General features: G+C 60.7%; 2 protein-coding genes across 5 annotated transcripts; one reads left to right on the forward strand and one right to left on the reverse strand.

Annotated features, from left to right (window-relative positions):
• Positions 1 to 636: 636 nt before the first annotated feature.
• On the reverse strand, positions 637 to 8,145 carry MRPL23 (mitochondrial ribosomal protein L23). Of its 4 annotated transcripts, none has more exons than XM_081154463.1 (5): positions 8,084 to 8,145; positions 5,638 to 5,760; positions 4,616 to 4,698; positions 3,954 to 4,027; positions 637 to 851 (listed from the first exon to the last, which is right to left on the reverse strand). In XM_081154463.1, exons 1-5 carry the CDS (start codon positions 8,098 to 8,100, stop codon positions 693 to 695), a joined length of 456 nt encoding a protein of 151 aa, XP_081010589.1. In that variant the 5' UTR covers positions 8,101 to 8,145; the 3' UTR covers positions 637 to 692. The 4 variants fall into 4 exon arrangements, with proteins under 4 accessions (XP_081010589.1, XP_081010590.1, XP_081010591.1 ...); XM_081154464.1 differs by lacking the exon at positions 8,084 to 8,145 and adding an exon at positions 7,768 to 7,882; XM_081154465.1 differs by lacking the exon at positions 8,084 to 8,145 and adding an exon at positions 7,275 to 7,529.
• A 757-nt stretch (positions 8,146 to 8,902) lies between these two features.
• On the forward strand, positions 8,903 to 19,257 carry LOC308565394 (uncharacterized protein). The gene is made up of 5 exons (XM_081154466.1): positions 8,903 to 9,933; positions 10,147 to 10,323; positions 10,784 to 10,936; positions 11,910 to 12,074; positions 18,494 to 19,257. The coding sequence occupies exons 1-4, from the start codon at positions 9,781 to 9,783 to the stop codon at positions 11,961 to 11,963; spliced, it is 537 nt and encodes a 178-aa protein (XP_081010592.1). The 5' UTR covers positions 8,903 to 9,780; the 3' UTR covers positions 11,964 to 12,074; positions 18,494 to 19,257.
• Positions 19,258 to 20,170: the final 913 nt, after the last annotated feature.

Here is a 20,170-nt window from a genome sequence, read left to right on the forward strand (position 1 = left end):
TCCACTGTCCAGGGTGCAGCAGGCTGCCCGGCGGGGCTTTGAGGGCGAGCTCAGATTCACAGACAAGCAGAGCTGTGGACAGACCTCAGGAACTCGAGGCCCAGGGCAGCGGGCCCCGTGGACACTCAGCCCCTCCGGCTGCGGGTCTGCAGGGCTCTCTCCCCTCCTCCTGGTCTCCGCGGCACAGGCCGTCTCCCACCCCTGCCACCAGCTCCATGGCCTCGCCCTGCGCCAGTGTCTCCTAACACCACCTCCCTCGGGTCCCTCTGCAGCCCCTGCCCCCTCAACACCCACCTACCCCGCCAAACTGGAGCCTCAGCTTAGATGGGCTCCCGGCTGGTACACACACTCTGTCTGGGGCCAATGAAACCCCCTCCCCACAGCCCGCCTGGACGCCAGCCTCGGCGTGGACGCTCAGAATTAGGTTCTGGGGGCTCTTTCCAGGGGCATCTCATTTCCACACTGTGATGGGCGTCCCAGCCTTGTCCCAGTTTTAAGAGACCAGGACTAGACACAGGACTGTGTGGGCCAGAGCGGCACCCGGGCTGCCGTGGGCACAGGTGGGGGAGCAGGGCACACCCGGGGCCAGCGAGCGCAGAGACCTGGGGACACAGGAACAGAGCCAGCGGTCCGATGTGCACACGCAGCGCTTTTATTTAAGCCGTGGGCCCCGCGCCGGGCCGGCTGGCCCGTCACAGGCCGAACCACTCGGGGACACCGCCGCGCCGGGGGTCACGGCTCTGCCTCTTCCGCTGCTCCTCCAGGAGTTCCTCCTGGACGCTGTCTTCTCCAGAGGGGCTCCGCTTTTTCTCGGGAAAGAGGTCTGGGAACGTGAAGGTCTGTCCGTGTGCCTGGGAGACGGGTAGGCTCCAGCTCAGCCGCACGCCACGTGGACAGGACCCCCCCCTCCGCCCCGGGCTCAGCTCCCACCCCGCGCCCCCAGTGCAGACACGCATCTCCCCGAAACCCCTGGAGCAGGCCTTTGGCGGGACAGGCAGTGAGGCTCTGCCCCCGCCCCGCCTGCATTGTCTCTTTAGGGGCGTCCGCAGGGCGGCCTGGTGGCATGGGGCTGCAGCGGGGCTCAGGGAAACTTGTCTCCATAGTGTGTGGGGTCGCCTGAAACCGCCTGCACCCAAAACACCTGACGGCCCCCACCCCCCACCGGAGACCACCCCTTCCAGCACAGCCTTGCCGTTCAAACGCAAACACCACACAAAGAAATGCCCTGAGTCTGTTCAGCAGGGCGGCCTCCCATCCAGGCTTTTACGTCTTGCTCAAGGCTCAGCGGGTCTGTGTCCCCCCAAAACCCAGGCTGAGCACCGGGGAGCCAGCCCCCAGTGTGGGGGAGGCAGGACCCCAGCTCCTAGACAAGGGCGGGAGAAGAGGGCGCCCTAGACGGGAAGGGGGGGATGGCACGTATCTGGGAAGTTCTAGTGAAATCAGTAAGGGGAGCTTGGTTCTCGTAGACCCTGGTTTTGTGAAGACATTTGGATGTGGGCAGGCGGCCAAGTGCGGGCTGACCCTGCCCGCGCACCCCCGAGGACGCCAGGCTTATACATTCGGGTCACGTGGCGAGGGGCGCGGGCCCTCGGTGATGGGAAGCAGCCGCGGCGCCCTCGGTAGCCAGCCCACGGGAGGATTATCTTACACGTTTCAAAACTTTTTTTCCCTTCCTTTTTTTGAAAATTCCAAAGGGTCATGGTTTACATGCAGGGCTGGCCGCCCAGAGCAGGGGGGCTCGTGTTTAGTATCTCGGGGTGATTCTGCTGGTCTTCTGAGGGGGGAGAAACCCAGAATGAAATTTTAAATGTAAATACAAAGATGGCAGTTTGCAGCAGCCCGGGACGCAACGGAAGACGCGGGTGCAAGGGATCCTCTGCTTCGCCGGGGCCGGGCCGGGGTACGGGGGCCGACCCACCGCGAACCCCGCTCCAGAGAACGCACCTTGTACTTTCGAAAAACAAAACCCCCTCCAGCCTTCCAGAGAGGAGAGAGCAATCTGATTGCGGAAAAGTACAGGAAAGCAGGGAAATGTCATAAAAGTGAAGAAACCGGCCCAGACTGCAATCCTGGAGCCCCCCGGGCCATTGTCTGCGAGCCGGCTCCCGCTGGGCCCCCACTGTGGCCGGGGCCATTCATTCCTGCTCGCTGTGTAAACACTGGGCTCCGCGCGGCAGGTCAACGCTCCGTTTGTTGTGTGGGCCACCGAGGCCCTCGCCGGAGCTCGGACTTGGGGCCCGAGAGATGTTTATCAGGTTGTCAGAGGAGGGGAAAAAATGTGGGTCTCCCACCCAGTGGGACCAGCTTTTCTGCAGCAGCCAACTCAAAATAAATCTGCTGATTTAATTTGTCTTTCTGATGGACCCTCTGTGCTTTATAATTAGCTCTGTTTTGAGAAGCCCCCAGGGGGGCCCAAAGGGACAGGCCGGCAGAGGATGGTCAGCCTCGGCCGCCGAGCTGGGGACAGAGGAGGGACCCCGTCGGAGGGCAGGGGCCCCACGTCCTTGTTGTTTGCAGGCTGGGCACAGATATGAAGGATCTGGGGGCTGGGGGGCGGAGGGGGCGCGCTACAAATGTAATTTTGGAGCAGCAGGAACTGTGCCCGGAGGGGACACCGGGCTCCCAGTGGGCAGCCTGCGTCTCACGGTCCGGGGTTCACAAAGGCACGGAAGAGGCAGCTGCAGACACCAGATCTAAGCCAGGCTCAGTTCGGTTTTCATGAGTGGGGTGGGGGTGGGGGCCCAGGGAAAAATGCGGGGCTCGGATGACTCAAAAGCCACTTGTAACTATAGCTCTCCTGTGAAGGGCCTCGTGGCGAATGTGGACATATGGGCCGTCCACCAGCCCGCCGTGACAAAGACGGATGGCCGGACCCAACACAGAGGACACAGGCGTCTTTGAGGCCAGAGCCGCTCCCCCCCTGCGCTGGCTGATTTTATGCACAGCAAATATTAGGCCAAATAATTACGGGGGCCCCCCGTTTAGGACAACAGCTGTGACTGTTTTTCAGAAAACTGCCACGCTAACTCGGGGGCCCTTCACAAACCGCCTCCTGAAGCCCGAAATAGGTCCCCGGCCCCAGGCTTCGCAACAACGCTACTGCCATCTAGCGGCCAGCCGCCCGCCGCGGGCCGCTCGCCGGGCTGCGGACACAGACGCTGGACAAACTGCAGAATCCCCCCCACTCCCAGGTCTCAAACAGCAGTCCATGGACCCTTCGAGTGGGGCCGGCCCTGGGCAGCTCCCACAGAGCGATGGTGCAGACCCTGCCTGGGGACCCCCGGTGGGACCTGGGTGTCTGTGAACAGCACCTCGGAGAAGCTCGCAAGTCGGGCTGGCTCACTGGGAGGGTGGGGAAAGGGGTACGAGGCGTGCGTCTGACCGTCCACAGCCCTAGGCTTGGTCAGGAAAGGCTCACGTGGCCAGACCCTCCTCCCGGGGCCCCTGGCCAGGCAGGGGCCACAGTGAGAACCTGGGAGGGGGCTGTGCCGGTGTCCACGACCCAGTGTGCAGGGGAGGGGCCCCCGCGGGGACTAGCACCCCGTGGCAGGCCTGCCTCCCTGCCTGGGAACCATCCGAGCACAGGCCATCCCGAGGCAGGCAGCCTTTGAGGCTCGGGCGCGATCTGGTTTCTGTCAGAGCCCAAATCCCCTGGGCCTGGGTGGGCCTGCTTTGCCCACAGCACGTTCAAAGTTCAAAGGCTCGACAAGGGTGGCCCCTGAGAAGTTCCAAAGTGCCCCAGCCCGTCTCCTCCCACTGGCTTAACTGCGCTTTGAACCCCAGCTCCTCGCGGGTTTCATTGTGGATTAGAACCAAGCGCAGTGGACCTTGGATCCTGCCCCTCAAGGCCTTCCTGGGCCCCCCGGCGGCACAAACAGGCCCCCCCCCCCCCCGCAAGGTCACTGCCGGTCGCGCCCCGCACCCTAGCGCAGGCTTGCTCCCCGGGCTCTCACCAGCTGTACGTAGGCCACCTTGTAGTCCGGCTTCTTCACCCTGACATTCCTGTGGTCCCTCTTCCTGTTGGAGCCTGTTGGGGGGACAGAAACGTGACTGCCAGCTCAACATTTTAGGTCCGACTAACCCAGGAACCCACCGGGAAGAGTCCGCCGGCCTGCAGACGCCAGCCCCTCGCACCCCGAAGGTGGCTGCTCTGGGTTTACAGGTTGTGCTCACAGAGCAAGAGCCGGGCCTGAGTCCCTGCTGTTTGCTAAAACCCCAACGTGGCTGAAACAGCTCAGGAAACCGACTTCTCGGTCAGCACAGCGGCTGCTCCACACCTCAGACCAAAGGTCCTCAGGTTCCCGGGGAGGGAGCCGGGGTCGCCAGGAAGGAGCGGGGAAGGGTTAGGGGGATAAACAAAGAAAGTGCCTCGGCAGAGCTCGGAGTAGCCTGTGGGGCCAGCCCACTGGCTCTGCTCAGGCCCAGGCCCAGCTCTGCCCCTCGAGAAGTGCGACCCTGGAGGTGACCTGAGCACCCCCCACTTGTTTCCTCCTGTGTTAAGAACCAGACCCACGGAGTGGCCGAGGCGACGTGGGTCAGTGGCATGGAGTGGCGTGGCCCGCGTGACCTGGGGGGGACCCACGCATGCAGCAGGAAGCCCAGCCCCAGTACCCACCATGCTGCACCCTCGTCCGCACCGCAGCCACGGGCACACTGTAAATGCGCTCAAGGTAGTTCCTCAGGTCCACCCTGGTCATCCTGGGGAAGGACAGGGACAGGGATGTGTGACCCAGGCTACAAAAAGCAGCACAACCTACAGGGGTGAGAGTCGCTGGACATGGGCGGGCGGGGGCACAGCCTCCTGGGCCACATCGGGGAAATGCCAGGGCTTAGGTCTGGCTGGACCAACCCCAGGGCCAGCGGCAGGTCCCCACCCATCACTCTCGCTGCCACATTGGCGTGCGGGTGATGGAGGGACCTGGCCCCGGGCTCCCTGGACTTAGTCAGTCTAGTCACCCTCTCGCTGGCCCACACTCAGGAGAGGCCACGAGGCCAAGCTCCGGGGAAGTCCCCCGAGGGAAGTGACGGTCTGCGAGTGCCCCCTGGCTGCCGGGAGCCCAGCTGGGCTGTCCGTCCACAGCCCTGGGGTGGCCCCGTGTGCAGTTGCCACCCCACATTCGGGGCCCTAACCGGCACTTACGAAAAATGATCTTTGGTGGGTTAGGCTGAGTTCCCTTTCCACCTTGAATGCATCTGAAACTTGGGGCCCCGGCCTCTCCTGCTGCCACCCCTGATGGCTCTCATGGGAGCTCAAGTCAAGCCTGGGGCACACCTGGGACAGTCACACCCTAAATTCAGAGCAGCACCCTGAAGCTTCAGTGACAGGGAGGCAGCACCCTGTGGTAACTGGAGGCCAGGTGAAGGAGCCACCTGGAGAACCAGCTGCTGTGTCAGCAGCTCTGGGGACCGGACCCAGCCTCCCAGGAAGAGTGGTGGGTCACTCGATTCAGCAGGAGGGGGCAGGAAGGAAGCTACCTCAGGCTGCCCCCCCCCCACTTCTCCGGGCAGAGGGAGCCCCACCGGCCTCTGCAAACAGCAGGCCTCTGCAAATATTTGCAGAGCCTCTCGGGGCTGCCTGCAAGATTTTCCACAATGGGGAGGAAGCTGGCCCCCCAACCCCAGGCTCCCAGGACTCACTCCATGGGGATCCGGAACTGCACGGTGTCCTCGGGCTGCGCTGTGCCCGGCCGCACCATCTGAATGAAGAAGTTGGTGCGGAAGACACGGAGCTGGGGGTTGCCCAGCTGGTACAGAGGATACCTGTGAGGGAGAGACGCGTGTCCACGGCGTGTCCAGAACACCCTCCAGCAGGCCCCATGGCCCCCTTCGCTCACTCACACGGTTCTGCCCAGTGTGGACGGCCAGCTCCCCGGCCCCTGCACCAACTCGGGGCAGTGTGGGCTAGTGACCCCAACTTTAGAAGGGGCCAAATGAATGATTCCAGAAATAAACAGCAGCCACAGGCTGCAGAGAGCATGCCCCCACGCCCCTGAACAGGATAGGGGTTTGTTTAAAGCCACAGCCCCGCAGGCATGAGGCCCCAGCATGGCCGTCCCGGTCCCCAGGAGTGGGCCCCACACAAGCAGGCCAGGCCGGCTGCCGGCACAAGTCGCCCACCATCTCCCTGTGCTCGGGGAAGGTGGGGTGGACACAATCAGCTCTCGGACACAGGCTGAGCTCCCCTGCACACCCCCGTGGGGAACACCAGCTCCCCAAGGACAGGACTAATGCAGGACTCAGGGAGGTGGTGCCTGCAGTTCACCAACTTTGAGTTCAGGGCACCCCCTCAAGTCCCTCAGGGTGGGCAGAGGTAGCTGCAGCTTGGACCCACTGGCACCTCCAAGTGGCAGGCAGGGAGCCCAGGGGCAGGTCTTGGTGGAAGGTGGGTGCTGGGGGTCTCACCGAGGGTCTCACCCATACCCTATGTCCAATCTGCAGCCCCCAGCACTGGGAAGGGGCGCAATGTGGCTGAATTCCATGCTGGCTCTTGCCTCCCAAGCCTGGGGAGGGTTGGCAGGGCCAGGGGGTCAGAGGATCTGGGTGGGATGTCCTGAAGCAGGGGCGGTGGGGGCTCACTCACTCCCCAGGGCAGGGCTAGAGCCCGGGCCCAGGCACCTGAGCTTAATGGTTGGGCACCATCTACCCAGGGTATAGGAGTGACCAAGTCAGCGGCCCTGCAGAACCCCCCTGTGGCGGGCTGTGTGCAGGGATGGGCACCGGCAAGGGGCTGGGAAGGAAGGCAGGTCTGCAGGGTCCAGGGCCTGCCTTGCTTTGCCCTTGTGGGAGTTCAGGCCCACAGCTGGCCACCCAGGGGTCTCTTTTTCCTTCCTGGTGACCAACGGCAGCACTGCAGCAGGACAAAAGCTAGGGCCCAACGGTCACTGTGGGAGTGCGGGGACACTGGCTCAGACCCCCCAATCTCTCCAAGACCCCCACCCCCATTTGGGGCTTCAGGGAGCACCCTCAGCTGGGGATGGAGAGAGGCCCAGTGTGAGGGTCCACAGGTGAGAGACCCAGGCTGGCAGGGGTGGGTGTACTGCTCCCCCCATGCTGAGCACCAGGTCCCCCCCAAAGGCCCCTGCCTGAGGCCTGGGACACCCCTAGCTTGTGAACAACTGGTGCTGGTGACCACCCTCCTGCCGGGCCCTGGAACGCGGCTCCCCGGCCTTGCAGGAGGCCCAGCACCCCCGTGGGGCCCACCCCTGGCCTCGGGGTGGTTTCACCCACCCCTCTGCCCCCCTGACCGCTCCCCTCCCTCGGCGTTTCGCAAGCACCTCGACCTAACATCGTTCGGGCAGAGCTCTGCACTCCTCTCCTCCAAACAAGGCGCTGGCCGGCCGCCACCAGCCCTCCCGCCCCGCAGCCCGGGTGACTCATCCAGGATCCCACCCTCTCGCTCTCCCCACCGCGTGGCTCCGGGCGAGCCTCCCCTGCGGGGCCTCCCTGGCGGGCGAGCGAGCACGTGCACCCCAGCGGGCCGCGGGTCCCTCCCGCCGCAGGGCGCAGGCCTCTCCCGGGCCCTGCCCCCCAGCGCTGCGGCAGAGCAGCCCCCCAGCCTGCTCCCCGATCCACGCCAGCCCGGCCACCAGGCTGCTGGGGCGCCGGGGCCCGGCTGGGGAGTGGCCCCCGCGACCCCCGCCACTGCGCGCTCTGCGGGGCCAAGGGCGTGCGCCACGCGTGCATATATCCACGCACCCCTTATCCATGCGCGCACGCGTGCATTTATCCGCGCACCCCTTATCCATGCGCGCATGTTTATCCACGCACCCCCCTATTCATGCGCGCACGCGCGCATTTATACACGGGGCGTTCGTGTGCACGGGGCCTGGGGCGTCCCTGCTTAAACTTGGGGCATCTGGGGCGCAGCACGGCCCGGCCCCAATGCCCCGCGGGCTCGGGGGCGGGGCTGCAGGGCTGCGGGGGGCTCCCCGCCTCGCCCAGCGCCGCATCCGGAGAGGTCCGCGCACGTGGCCGCGCGGGGGGCGGGGGACGCGCTCCGACCGCACTCGGGCCGCCCGCGACCGCCCCCCGCCCGCGTCCCCTTGGCCGTGACCGCCGCCCCTCCCCCCCGGGCCCCACTCACAGCACGTTCCGCGCCATCGCCGGCTTCCGGTCCGCGGGCGGAAAGGACGGCGCGTGCCCGCCCCGCGCGGCCTCTGGCGCAGCGCCCCCTGGCGCCCGGAGGGCGCGCCCGCCCCGCCCCGCCTCGCGCCGCAGGCCCTGCGCCCGGAGCGCGCCGCACCTGAGCCCCACCCAGCCGGGCGCGAGCCCCCTCCCCAGCGCCCTTGGGCGCCTCTCCCTCCTGCCCCCTCCGGGCCTGTGCCCTGCTGCACCCTACAGCGCCCTACGTGCTCTGCAGGGCAGGGAGGGCAGTGAAGGGGAGTGTCAAGCGAGCCGCAGGGAGAGAAGGGCTCTGGGAGGCCGTGGAGAGGCAGGGAGCAGGCTCCAGCGTGGGGATGGGACCCAGAGAAGGTGGCGAGGGGCTGGATCTGGTGGCTGCTTCAGGGGGAGCAGAGGGAGCCCGCAGGGAGGTGGGCGCTGTGCCCCTCCGAGAGGCCCGGCCGTGGGGGGCCCGCAGGCCTCCTCCTTGGTGTGTTTGCTGAAGGGAACCACATAGTAGATTCACCTGGGATGGTGCACATGAGGATGGGGCACAGGGGAAGGGTCAGCGGGGCAGTGGGCCGCAGCCTGCCTGCCAGGGATGACCAGGGAAGGGCCGGGCTGTCCCCTGCTGCTCTCCAGGCCCATGTGGGATGCCGGGGTCCCGGAGGGGACCTGATGGAGGGGGACCGTGTCAGAAAAGCCACTGTGCCAAGACCAGAGGACTTGCAGGGGGCCAGGGGGACGGAGCTGGAGAGGGGACCCAGCCGGGAGGCAGCAGGCTTTCTCCTTTTTATGAAGTGCTGACTCCGAGGCCATGTTCTGACTGAAGGTGAGATGCTACGTGCAGAGATGTGGCCGGAAATTGGATTCAAAGTCCTGTGAGGCTGAGGAGGGGGGCGGAGGGAGACCCCGTGCTGGGCCTGGGGGCCCTGCTCCAGTGCGGAGCCCTCAGCACTCAGCTCTCACCTCTCTGATTATCTGCCCACCGGGTCCTCCCCCGAGGGCCTGGGATTTCTGAGCACGGGGGTCCCACCCCCAGGCAGCGGCGCCTGGGAAGCCCACGTGTGTCACTTCCTCCTTCCCCTGTGTCCCTGGGCCTGTCCCATCATTGCTGGGCGCGCTGCCTCCTGAATTCAGCGGCCTGGCTTCCCCAGGAGAGGGGAGCCAGAGAAAACAGGATGCCCGGCTAACTGTGAAGCTCCGATAAACAGCAGCGGCTCTCACAGCCGCGCTCGCTCGGTGTGCCCCTCCCTACGTGGGTGCCCTGGGTTTCCGGTCCCAGGGGGCTCAGGCAGTAAGCCAGCCGGCTGGGCCTGGGTCCCACAACCCTGAGTATCTCGGGTGGCAGTCTTGCCCCCGTGCCTCCCTCGTGGGTGAGGTGGTTCCCTTCTGACTCCAAGGCTCCATGAGTGCCAGGTGATCATGTGTGTGGCTGGCGGCCAGTCTGGTGAGACTGGCACAGGCAGGACGGCCCAGGTTAGGGTGACAGGCTTGCCCCTCCCCAGCACCTCACCAGAGTGGCTTTGGGACTCCAAGCAGGCCACGCCCCCCCCCAGAGCCGAGGTCACCTGGCAAGCACAATGGGCCCAAATCTGCCGGCCAGGCTGAAGGAGCGTTTGACATCCGCGTCCAGACCACGGCCCTTGGGACCTGCCGGCCTTGGTGACCTGCCGGAGGATGCTCCTGGGAGGCCTGGGACTCCCTCCCGGGGGCTCCTGGCACCTGCCCGGCACCATGCCCGGCTTCCCAGAGGCACTTCTGGCTCCCGGAGGGCCTGGCACACAAGGACTGCCTGTCCTCGCCACTGCGAGCAGCCTTGGAAACCCGGAGGTAAACCTGCTGTCTCATTTACGGCGATGAGAATGCGCTTACAGGGTTGGCCGGTTTTTGTTTTTCTGAACCCGTGGCTTGTCTATGTATGTTTTTTGCTCATTCCTGAAGCCCTAACCCCCGGGACCTCAGGATGGGACTGTATGTGGAGTTGGGGGTCTTTAAAGAGGTGATTAAGGTAAACTGAGGCCACTGGGGCGGGTTCTCACCCAGTGTGACTGGCGTCCTCACAAGAAGCGGAGGTCAGGACACAGCCACACGCTGAGGGACAACCATGTGGGGACACAGGGAGAGAAGACGGCCGTCCGCACGCCCAGGAGAGAGGCCTCAGGAGGAGCCAGCCCTGCCCACACCTGGATCTCGGACTCCAGCCTCCGGGACCGGGGCACCGTAAGTGTCTCTAGTTTAAGACGCCGTCTGTGGCCCTTGGGTATGCCCCCCCCAGCCCCGGCAAACCTATCAGGGTGTTGGTGATTCCTGTGGATTTCCAGGTGCGTTTCATGTAGTCTCGCCCGCCCTGTTTGACTCAAAATGTTTTCCCGGTTCGCCGCCTGCCTTATAATTTTCCAAACCGCCTCTAGTCGCTGTACCATTGACACGCGGCCGGGCGGGCACACCTCGCGAGGCCCACGGCTCCTTAGTCCCCGGGTGCGTGGGGGCGCACACAGCCGTCCAGGGCCCCAGACGTGTCCGCGGGCCCCTGCGGCCCCTTCTCCCTTCCCTCCCTGTGCGCCCCTCCACCCGCCCTCCCAGGCGCCCGTGACCTGGTCAGCCCGCACGTTATGGAGTTTTCCTTAAATGGAGGCGCAGTATAGCCTCTTTTTTTTTTTTGTTTGGCTTCTTTCCCCAGCATAGCTATTGTGAGACTCATCCGCGCCTCGCGTGCGTCCACCCGCATTCCTCTGGTGCATGCTATGGACACACCACAGCTTGTTTGTCCATTCAGCCGCTGATGGACGTTTGGGCAGCTTCCAGTTTTTCGACCACGATGGAAAACAAAGCGGTATTTACATTCATGTGAAAGTCGTTACGGGGGACAAACATTTCCTTTTCTCGTGGGTAAATGCTCAGGAGAATGACTTAGATCACATGGGAGGTTTATGTTTAACCGTTTGAGAAGAGAGACGTTGCCAACGGAATCGTTTTACATTTCCGCCTGCGAGGCGGGGCTCCCCCGCGATCTGGCTGACACTGGTGCGCTCCGGTTTGCAAGCTTCGCCATTCTCATGGGCCGGTATCCTGTGATTTTTTAAGTTTGCGTTTCCCCAGTGACCGAGGGGAGGCCCCCCCACCCCACCCCCTGCACCCCTCGGCGTTCACGTGCATACTTGCCACTCGTTTGTCTTCTTAATGAGGTGTCACCGCTAATCTCGGGCCCATTTTTTAAAACCGGGTTGTTTGTTTTCTCATTATGAAGTGTCTGCACTTTTTTCTGTACGTTTATGGTTCGTTTTTCCCTTTTTTGGGGAGTGCTTTATGCCTCCTGGGTCAGGCCTCGATGAAATATTGGCTTGGCCGAGATTTTCTTCCACCCGGTGTCTTACATCTCGTTTTCTTTGACAGCGTCTTTGAGGGAGCAAACGATAAACATTCTGGATGTATTTCAATGCCCCCGTGTGCTTTCTCAGGGGTCGTGCATCCGGTACTGTGTGCAGGAAACCTTGGCCTCGTCCACGGTCACCGAGGTTTCTCCCGTGGGCCCGTAGCTCTAGTTTCCTACGCAGGCCTGTGGCCTGTTTTGAGTTAAGTTTTGGCTACAGTGTGAGGCTCGACTCCACGCTGTCGTGACCGGTTACCGCACGTGGGTATCCCAGCGTCCCAGTGGGATTTCTGCAGACCTGGGGGTTCGTTTTCTGGGTCCTTTACTTTCTACCTTCGATCCATCTGAGTAGCTTTACCCCAGTACCAGCCTGTTTTGGTGACTCTAATGCTACACCAATTCTTAGAATGTTAGCTCAACTTCTTTCCGTTTTCAGGGTTGTTTTGACGGCTCTGAGTCCCCTGCATTTCCACCGGAGCTGTGGAGCTAGGCGTGGAAACCTGCCGGGATTTTGACCGGGATCGCATCGCATCTACAGACTAAGGCGAGGGAGAATCGATGTCCTCACGGTCTTGGTCGAATCTCCCAACCCATGAATACCGTATGTCCCTTCCTCTGTTTCTCTCACCAACTTTTTATAGTTTTCGAAGTGTAGCTCTTTTACACTCTTTGTCAGATTGATTCCTGTTTTGGGGATGCTATTAGGAAGCGGTGTGTTTTTTTTAAAGGTCACCATCTGATTGTACATGATTATTTTATACAAATACGGTGACTTTGTATAGCAATGTGTGTCCTGAAACCTCTCTCAAATCACTTTCTAGTCCCTGTAGCTTTTCTTGGGGGTCCCACTGGGTTAGCTGTTTGGGTTGTCAGTGACTAAAGCCGTTTCCTCTCTGATCTGTATGATTTTTTTTTTTTTCTTGCCTAATTGCATTAGCAAGCACCTCTAGTGCGAGGCCCGGCGGAGGTGCCAAGAGCAGATTTCCTTGGCCTGGTCCTGTTCTTGGCGATACACTTTCAGTCTTTCCCCAGGCGGTGCCGTGTGTTAAAACAAGGACACTCCCCTCTGTTCCTTGTTTGCTGAGAGCTTTTCTCTGGGGGAAAAAAAAATTAGGAACGTGCGTTGGATTTTGTCAGATGCTTTTTCTGTACCTATTGAGCTGGTCATAGGGCTTTTCCCTTTTTCAGTTTGTTAACATGGTGAATTACCCGCCCTGCATCCCTGGGGTGAGCCACGCTTGGTTGTGACCTGGTGTCCACTTTATACGTGGCCAAATTCTGTTTGCTAACATTTTATTTAGAACACTCATGCCTCGGTTTTTGAGGGATACTGGTCTGGTAGCTTCTGTTTCTTTCACTGTCTTTGGTGTTGGCATTAGGATGGTGCTGGCCTCCTAGAATGAGTTGTAAAGTCATGTCTCCGCTTTCCGTTTCTTCACAGAGCTTGCCTATCGTTGCTACTACTTCTTAATTTAAAAAAAATATATGTTTATAGGTTTCAGGGGAAGGGAGAGGGAAAAGGGGGGAAGAGAGAGAGAGAAACACCCATGATGAGAGAGTCACTGATGGGCTGTGCCCTGCACGCCCCCCGCTGGGGATCGAGCCCACAACCCGGGCCTGTGCCCTGACTGGGAATCGAACCGCGATCTCCTGGATCCTACGTCGATGCTCAACCGCTGAGCCACACCGGCCGGGCTCCTATTTCTTCCTTACACATTTGATAGAATCCACCCGTGAAGCCATCTGGGCTGGAATTTTCTTTGTGGAGAAGTTTCTTCTGTTTTGTGTGTGTGTGTGTGTGTGTAAGTTCTTAACGACACTTCCAGTCCCTCGGTAGCTGTAGGTTTACTCAGGCTCTCTTTCTGTTTCTGAGTGAGCTTTCTTAGGTTCCGGTTTTCAAGAAATGTGGCCGTTCCATCTGACTGGTCCAATTTACTGGCCTAAAGTTGTCCATAATTCCCCTCATGGTCCCTAACTACCTGTGCCATCTGTGGTGAGGTCCCTCCCTCGTCGCTGCTGTTGGAACCTCATTTGTTCTCTCTCTCTCTCTGTCTTTCTCTCTCTGTCTCTCTGTCTCTGTCTCTCTCTCTGTCTCTCTGTCTCTGTCTCTCTGTCTCTCTGTCTCTGTCTCTCTGTCTCTCTCTTTCTGTTTCTCTCTGTCTCTCTCTGTCTCTCTCTCTGTCTCTGTCTCTCTCTGTCTCTCTCTGTCTCTGTCTCTCTCTCTGTCTCTCTGTCTCTCTCTGTCTCTCTGTCTCTCTCTGTCTCTGTCTCTCCCTCTGTCTCTCTCTCTCTCTGTCTCTCTCTCTGTCTCTCTCTCTGTCTCTCTCTGTCTCTCTCTCTCTCTCTGTCTCTCTCTCTGTCTCTCTCTCTCTCTGTCTCTCTCTCTGTCTCTCTCTCTCTCTGTCTCTCTCTCTGTCTCTCTCTGTCTCTCTCTCTCTCTGTCTCTCTCTGTCTCTCTGTCTCTCTCTGTCTCTGTCTCTCCCTCTGTCTCTCTCTCTCTCTGTCTCTCTCTCTGTCTCTCTCTGTCTCTCTCTCTCTCTGTCTCTCTCTCTGTCTCTCTCTGTCTCTGTCTCTCTCTGTCTCTCTGTCTCTCTGTCTCTCTCCCTGTCTCTCTCTGTCTCTCTGTCTCTCTGTCTCTCTCTCTCTCTGTCTCTCTCTGTCTCTCTCTCTGTCTCTGTCTCTCCCTCTGTCTCTCTCTTTTCCTGATCGGATGGATTCCCGGTTCGTCAGTTCTTGTTGACCTTTTCAAAGAACCAAGCTTTGGGTTTATGTTTTTTGATTTTCCTATTGTCTTTATGTTTTTCCACCTCATCAACTTCCAGTTCATCTGCTTTGTGTCCTTTCGTGGGATTTAATTGCATTTTTCCGTGTTCCTTAAGATGGAGGCTGAGGTCAGGGATCGAGCCCCCTCGGCCTCCCGGCAGGCCCTCGGCGGTGTGGATCTGGCCCCGCTTACTGCCTTCGTGGCGCCCCGTGCGCCCCCGTGTTCGTCCCTGGGCCCCTTTCTCTTGGCTTTTCCTTTCCCCTCATGGATCATTTAGAAGTGTGTTATTTCGATTCCAAATACTTGAGAATTTTCCAAGGATCTTTCTGTTATTGATTTATAATTTAATTCCTTATGGTCCAAGAACATAATCCGTGTGACTTGAACCCCTCTCAACTTATTAAGTCTTGTTTTATGGCCCAGAACGTGGTCTATATTGGTGAGCGTTCCGTGCGCGCTGGGAAAGAATGTGTTTAAGCCGAGTGTTCCATAAATGTCAGGCGAGTCCCGCTGGCTGGCAGCGCCGTCCAAGTCTCCCGTGTCCTTGCCGAGTCTCTGCCCGCCTGTCCGATTAACCATTGAGAGGGGTCCTGCGGCCTGACTGTAATGCGGACCTGTCTCTCTCTCCTTTCAGGACCGTCATTTTGGGCTTCGTGTGTGTTTCAAAGCTCTGTGGCCCCGTTTACGGTATTTGTGTCTTTATGTTTAAAATGTGTGCCTAGCCCTGGCCGGCTTGGCTCAGCCGTTCGAGCACCAGCCCACGGACCGAAGGGTCTCAGGTTCATCCTGGTCAAGGGCACGTACCTGGGTTGCAGGCTCCATCCCTGGTCCTGGTCAGGGGCACGTGCAGGAAGGAGGCAACCCATCGACGTGTATCTCTCACATCCATGTTTCTCTCTCCCTTCCACGTGCCTCCCTCTGAAAAGCAATGGAAAAAATATCCTCAGTGAGGATTAAAAATAATAAATGTGTGCCCAGGCAACGGCGAGACCCCTTTTCAGGCCTGACAGCTTCCCCCCAGGCACATGCTGACCGGGCCCTGCTGTCCTGGAGGGGCCCCTCTGCGGGTCCCCAGGGCCCTCTCCTCTCACCCTCGGGCCTAGGAGCTTTCCTCGCCTGGGTCTCCCTACACCCTCAGCTCTCTCTCGTCAACTCGGGGACCCCGTGGGGCTCCCCCTCAGTCCGCCTTCCTGCACCGAGGCCTGACCGCTCTCTCAAGGAAGGGAGCGGGGCAGTTGTGGGACTCACCGGGGCCCTTTCCCACCTCCCAGGGACCTCGTCCACTGCCCGGTATTCTGTGTACTTTTATCTGTTTCTCTCGTTTTGTTTTGTGGGGCGTTTCCAGCAGGAGGGTGAACGTGGCCCCCGTGACCCCACCCTGGCTGGAAGCGAGGACCACTTTTCCATGTGCAGAAACGTCACAGTGTTAAGCAGTGAAATGTACCGAGCTGGGCCTTGCCTTCCACGTGCTCCCGTGGCTGGTGAGCTTAGCAAGCAGAGAACCATGCACCAACTCTTTCCTCTGGTCTTATTTTCGACAACTTTCTCCCACATCTCATCCCCTGCCCCTCCTGGCACGAGCTCCTGTGTGCTCCGGAGGCAACAGGCTCCTTCCCTTTGTTCTTCACACACATCTCACTCTCCCAACCTTGTTTGTCAATGTGTCACCCCCCACCCCCATCCTTGGTGGGGACGCCCCGGGTTCTTGTGTCCCCAGGCTACCACGCTGATGAATACCGTAGGACTGGGAGAAATTTTACAGCCTCCAAAAGCAGAGGCACTGGGGTTGCCAGTCACGGCCCATAGCCACGTGGGCCACGTCCACAGGGTAGTGCCCGTGGGACCTCATGCCTCTGCCTAACCCGCTCCAAGCTCCAGTTTGCTCTCCAGGAAAATGCAAATGGTGAGGGCGTTTGGCCCCTTGGACAGAAGCAGCAGAAGCTGGGCCTGACTGCTGACCGTTGGTGCCGGGCACCCAGCACCCACGGCTCCGTTCCCTTCACATTTGAAATCCACTCTTAACTTTCAAGATCCCCTTGGCTCTTCCTTCCAGAAGAATTCGACAATTCATCTTGTCAACTCCCTCCCCACCCCCGCACACCCCTGGCCCCCAGATAAATCCCATTAGGATTTTGCTGGAAAAAAAAAAAAAAAATCTGGCAGCTCTATACATTAATTTGGGAAAAGCTGATTCTTATAAACTTCCTGCCCCAGAGCAGGATGTGTTTTTTCTGTCTTTCTTTCTTTCCCCCCCAATTTTGTTTATACATTTCTCATTAACGTGGCCGCGGTCTTCCTGCAGGCCCGGGTGTTTCTCGAGGGGGTCACTGCTCTGTGCCTCCCCGCGCTCTGGCTCCGAGCTCCCCTTTGTTTGGGAATGAAGTGTGTTTTATCCCACTTTATCTCCTCGCGGGCCCTTGCTGGAAGGCAGTAAGCGATATTGATTTGAAATATGTGCCCTGCGTCTGGCCGCTTTCCTGCGGCCTCTCATCATTCTGAGAGCTCTTCCGCTGGCGCTCGGGGGCCGGGGGCCCCGGGAAGGGCTGCGCGGTCCCCTCCTCGCACAGCTATTCGTCTGATTTCCGTTTCTCGTCTCTCTCGCATTGTCTCCGGTTTCCAGCCCCGGGCCCAGCCGTAATGGTAAAAGCAGGCATCCTTGCTGGGTTCCTGTCTGGGCCTGGAATGCAGCCGGGCCCGGCCGCACAGGCAGATAGCGGAAGCCCCTGTTTACTGCTTTCTATAGCCGGTGGAGGTCCTGTTCTCAGAAACGAGAGCTGACCCTCAGCAAATGTCCCTTCCCGGCGTTTCACGGGGGGCGACGCTTTCAGATACGCAGGGAGGCAAGAGTAAAAATAGCAGGAGGCCGCTGCACTCCCCCCTCCTCCTTCCCCCCTTAATTCTTGGCCCAAGAAGCAAGACGTGATGAACCCCGTCCTGCTCGCCCGCTCAGGGGGGACCCCCGCCCGCCCGCCCGCCCCGCCGGAGGGGCCCATCCATCTGAAACGTGTGTTCCTCACATCCAGGCACACATAATTCACTGTCATGGCTAAAAAATCGTGTGTCAGTAAAATCACGCTCCCTTTTTCCTTTCTCAGCTCACTCACCACCCCCAAAGCTGTGCTCTTGGAATTTTGGCAGCGGCTGCAGGGTAGCTGTAGGTCGCTGGCTTTAACCCTGTAGGCTCCGGTCGGTCGGGAGCACAGCACACGGGAGGCTGGGGGCTGCTCGGGATTCTGGGATGGGCAGCAATTGGGGTGCACCCAGCAGGGACACCCCACGGGCCCCCAGGACCCTGGCACAGGCAGGGTGCCTGCTCCCGGAGACCCAGAGCACCCCGACTCTCCCGGGCCGGGCCCCTTTCCGACTTAGTGCCGTGCTCCCCGCGCCCACCCTTTCCCGGGGCGCAGAGGGGAAGTCGAGGACCGAGCCTTGCGAGCCGAGTGCCTCCTCCTGCGTGGCCAGGTCGCCACGATTGCAGGGCCGACCCGGGGCCTCCACGCGCACGTGCCCGGTGCCTCCTGTTGGGATGGTGAGCGGGCGAGGCCGGTGCCCTGCGTTTCATTGTCGGGCCCCTTTAGTGTCCGGTCGTCTAGAACCTTCCACGATTTTCTTGCCTGTGGCTTTTCCAGGACACTGACCGTTCCCGGGCAGAGTCTAGTGGCCCGGAGGAGGGTCCCCCAGTCCGACACGGCAGGCAGCCTCTTCACGGGTAGACGGAGGGGGACTTTGGGGGCCAGACCCCGGCTCAGTGGCCTTTTGCCCAGCGGGACCCGGATGTTCGTCCTGAGCGAGGAGCCCTGACCCTGCTCGGCCACGTGCGAGACGCCTCCTCCCGCCACGCGGCTCACGTGTCTTTTGACGCAGAGAAGTTTTTAAGTTTTTCTGTTTTTAAACTAATTCTCGTGGACCCATCAGCCCCGTTTCAGGGTTTGGGGGTCTTATGCGTGTCTGAGAGAACGGCCGATGTTCCCTAAAAGTCTGAGGTTTTCTCTGCGGAGGTAGGTCTCCAGGCCCCCCGGGGGCCGATTTCGGCGGGTGACGCGAGGAGCGCGGGTTTTCACGTTTCCATTCCCGACCCCGGGCGGCTGGTGCGGCGCCGTCTCCACCGCAGGCGCCCGCGCCAGCCCGCGAGCCCCCGCGTCTGTGGGGCGAGCTCCTTCCCCTGTCCCTCTGGGGGCCAACATCCCAGTGCCTCGAAAAAATAGGGTTTTTATCCTACTAGTCTTTTTTTTCAGGTTCTTTTTCATGTCTTACAGCTCTGGCCGGACAGCCGGGTGACGGGGAGCAGAGCGTGCGTCCCGGAGACGTGCCTCTCCGGGGATATCGATTGCTCGAAGCTGATAAACGGGAAAGAACGGCAGCCGTGGGGAATCCCCGAGAACCAAGGGGAGTCCCCCACTGTGATCCGGCGTTTACGTCTTGGGGGGGGACCTCCGCTCCAGAGGGGCCTCCCTCGGGGACCGGGAAGGGCAGGGTGCCTGCCCCACACGCATCTGAGGACCCGTGTCCTGCGCTCCGGAGCCGCCCCCCCGCCCCCCGACATCGTCTCCGGCCCTTAGCTGCACGTGGCGGTTACCGGGGTGGCCTCTGCCGTCTCGGGGAGTCGCTCAGAGGTCCCCGCCCGTCCTGCGTGAGCAGGAGGTGTGCCCCGTGCCTACACGTGGACCTGCTCTCCTGCTAACCTGCCTCGTGCGGGTTCGACGATTGACGTGGCTGGAGAACCTGGGCGGGCAGAGGAGAAGCTTCCCCCCGACAGTGACCGTGAAGGGGAGGCCTGACCGTCCGGCCCTGCCCTCGATTTTAAAGTGAACCTCCTAACGGTTCCATTACGTGCGCGCCGTAGGTTTGCCTTCCCGAGGCCGAGGAGCTGTGTGGTTTCCCCCCGCGCCCCCCCCACCCCCCGGCACCCCCAACAGCCTTTAAGCTGTTTCTTCCGTGACTTGTCGCACGGACCCGTTTGCTGATACGGAGCCGTCCCAGCGATAGAGAGGCACCGTGCCCCGGGCCCGGGATGCGATTCAAAAATAAAAATAAAAAAATAAATAAAAAAATCCTCCGTGCTTTTCGGTGGGGAGATAGCTAACTGCTGGCTCAGCAGCTTTAAAATGAAGTTCTGCGCTTCGCTCTGAGTCAGTACAGCAAGTCACGTTTCCCCTGGACGCCGGCCACTGTATCTCGTTTTCAAATGCATTTGTCAAAAAGTTGCTTACGGTGCTGTTTCGCTCCCAAGTCCATCCCCGCGGCACCCCCCCGCCCGCCTCGTTTGTTACCGGGGTGTCGCTTTTTCCGCAGAGCCCGTTTCAACCCTGTGGCTCTTGCCCGTGAATTTTTTAAATGGCGTCTTTATTGTTGAACGTGTTACAGATGTTCCCTTTCTTCCCCCGTTGACCCCTCCACCCCGCCCCAGGCCTCCATGTTTTATTTTACTTTATCTTCTTGCTGTTTCATGCTGTTCTTTTTTATTATTATTTTAGGGTTTTGGGTCGTTTTTTTTAATTTCGTGCACTAGATGTTGAACTTGTTAAGGTCCGGGGCCCTCTCTCTCCCTTCCCCGCCGCGCGCCCCGGCGTTTCCCCCGCGGGGCCTGCGGGGCCGCAGCCGGTTCTGTCTCCCGACCTCCCACGAACGACCCTCCGGTTCTGAAGTGTGTCCTGCTTCCCTCCCCGACCCCCTCTCCCGCCAGGAGCTCCCCAGCCCAGGTTTTCGCGTCTCCGAACCTCTCGTGGCCGAGGGCGAGCTGCCCCCGTGGGGCGGCCGTGGCCGGGGGACCCTCCCGTTAGGGCTTCCACGTCCCCGCGTCGCGCACACAGGCTCCGAGGCGCGGGGCCGTCGGCGTCCACGGCCGGGCCCCCGCCGCCTGTGACCCCCCTGACCTCGCCGTGACCGCGAGGTGGCTCTGCAGGCCCCACTCGGACCTCGGCCTGTTCGTCCTG

The sequence above is a fragment of the Miniopterus schreibersii genome, assembly GCF_964146895.1.
Source record: "Miniopterus schreibersii genome assembly, chromosome: 12".
Taxonomy (NCBI): Eukaryota; Metazoa; Chordata; class Mammalia; order Chiroptera; family Miniopteridae; genus Miniopterus; species Miniopterus schreibersii.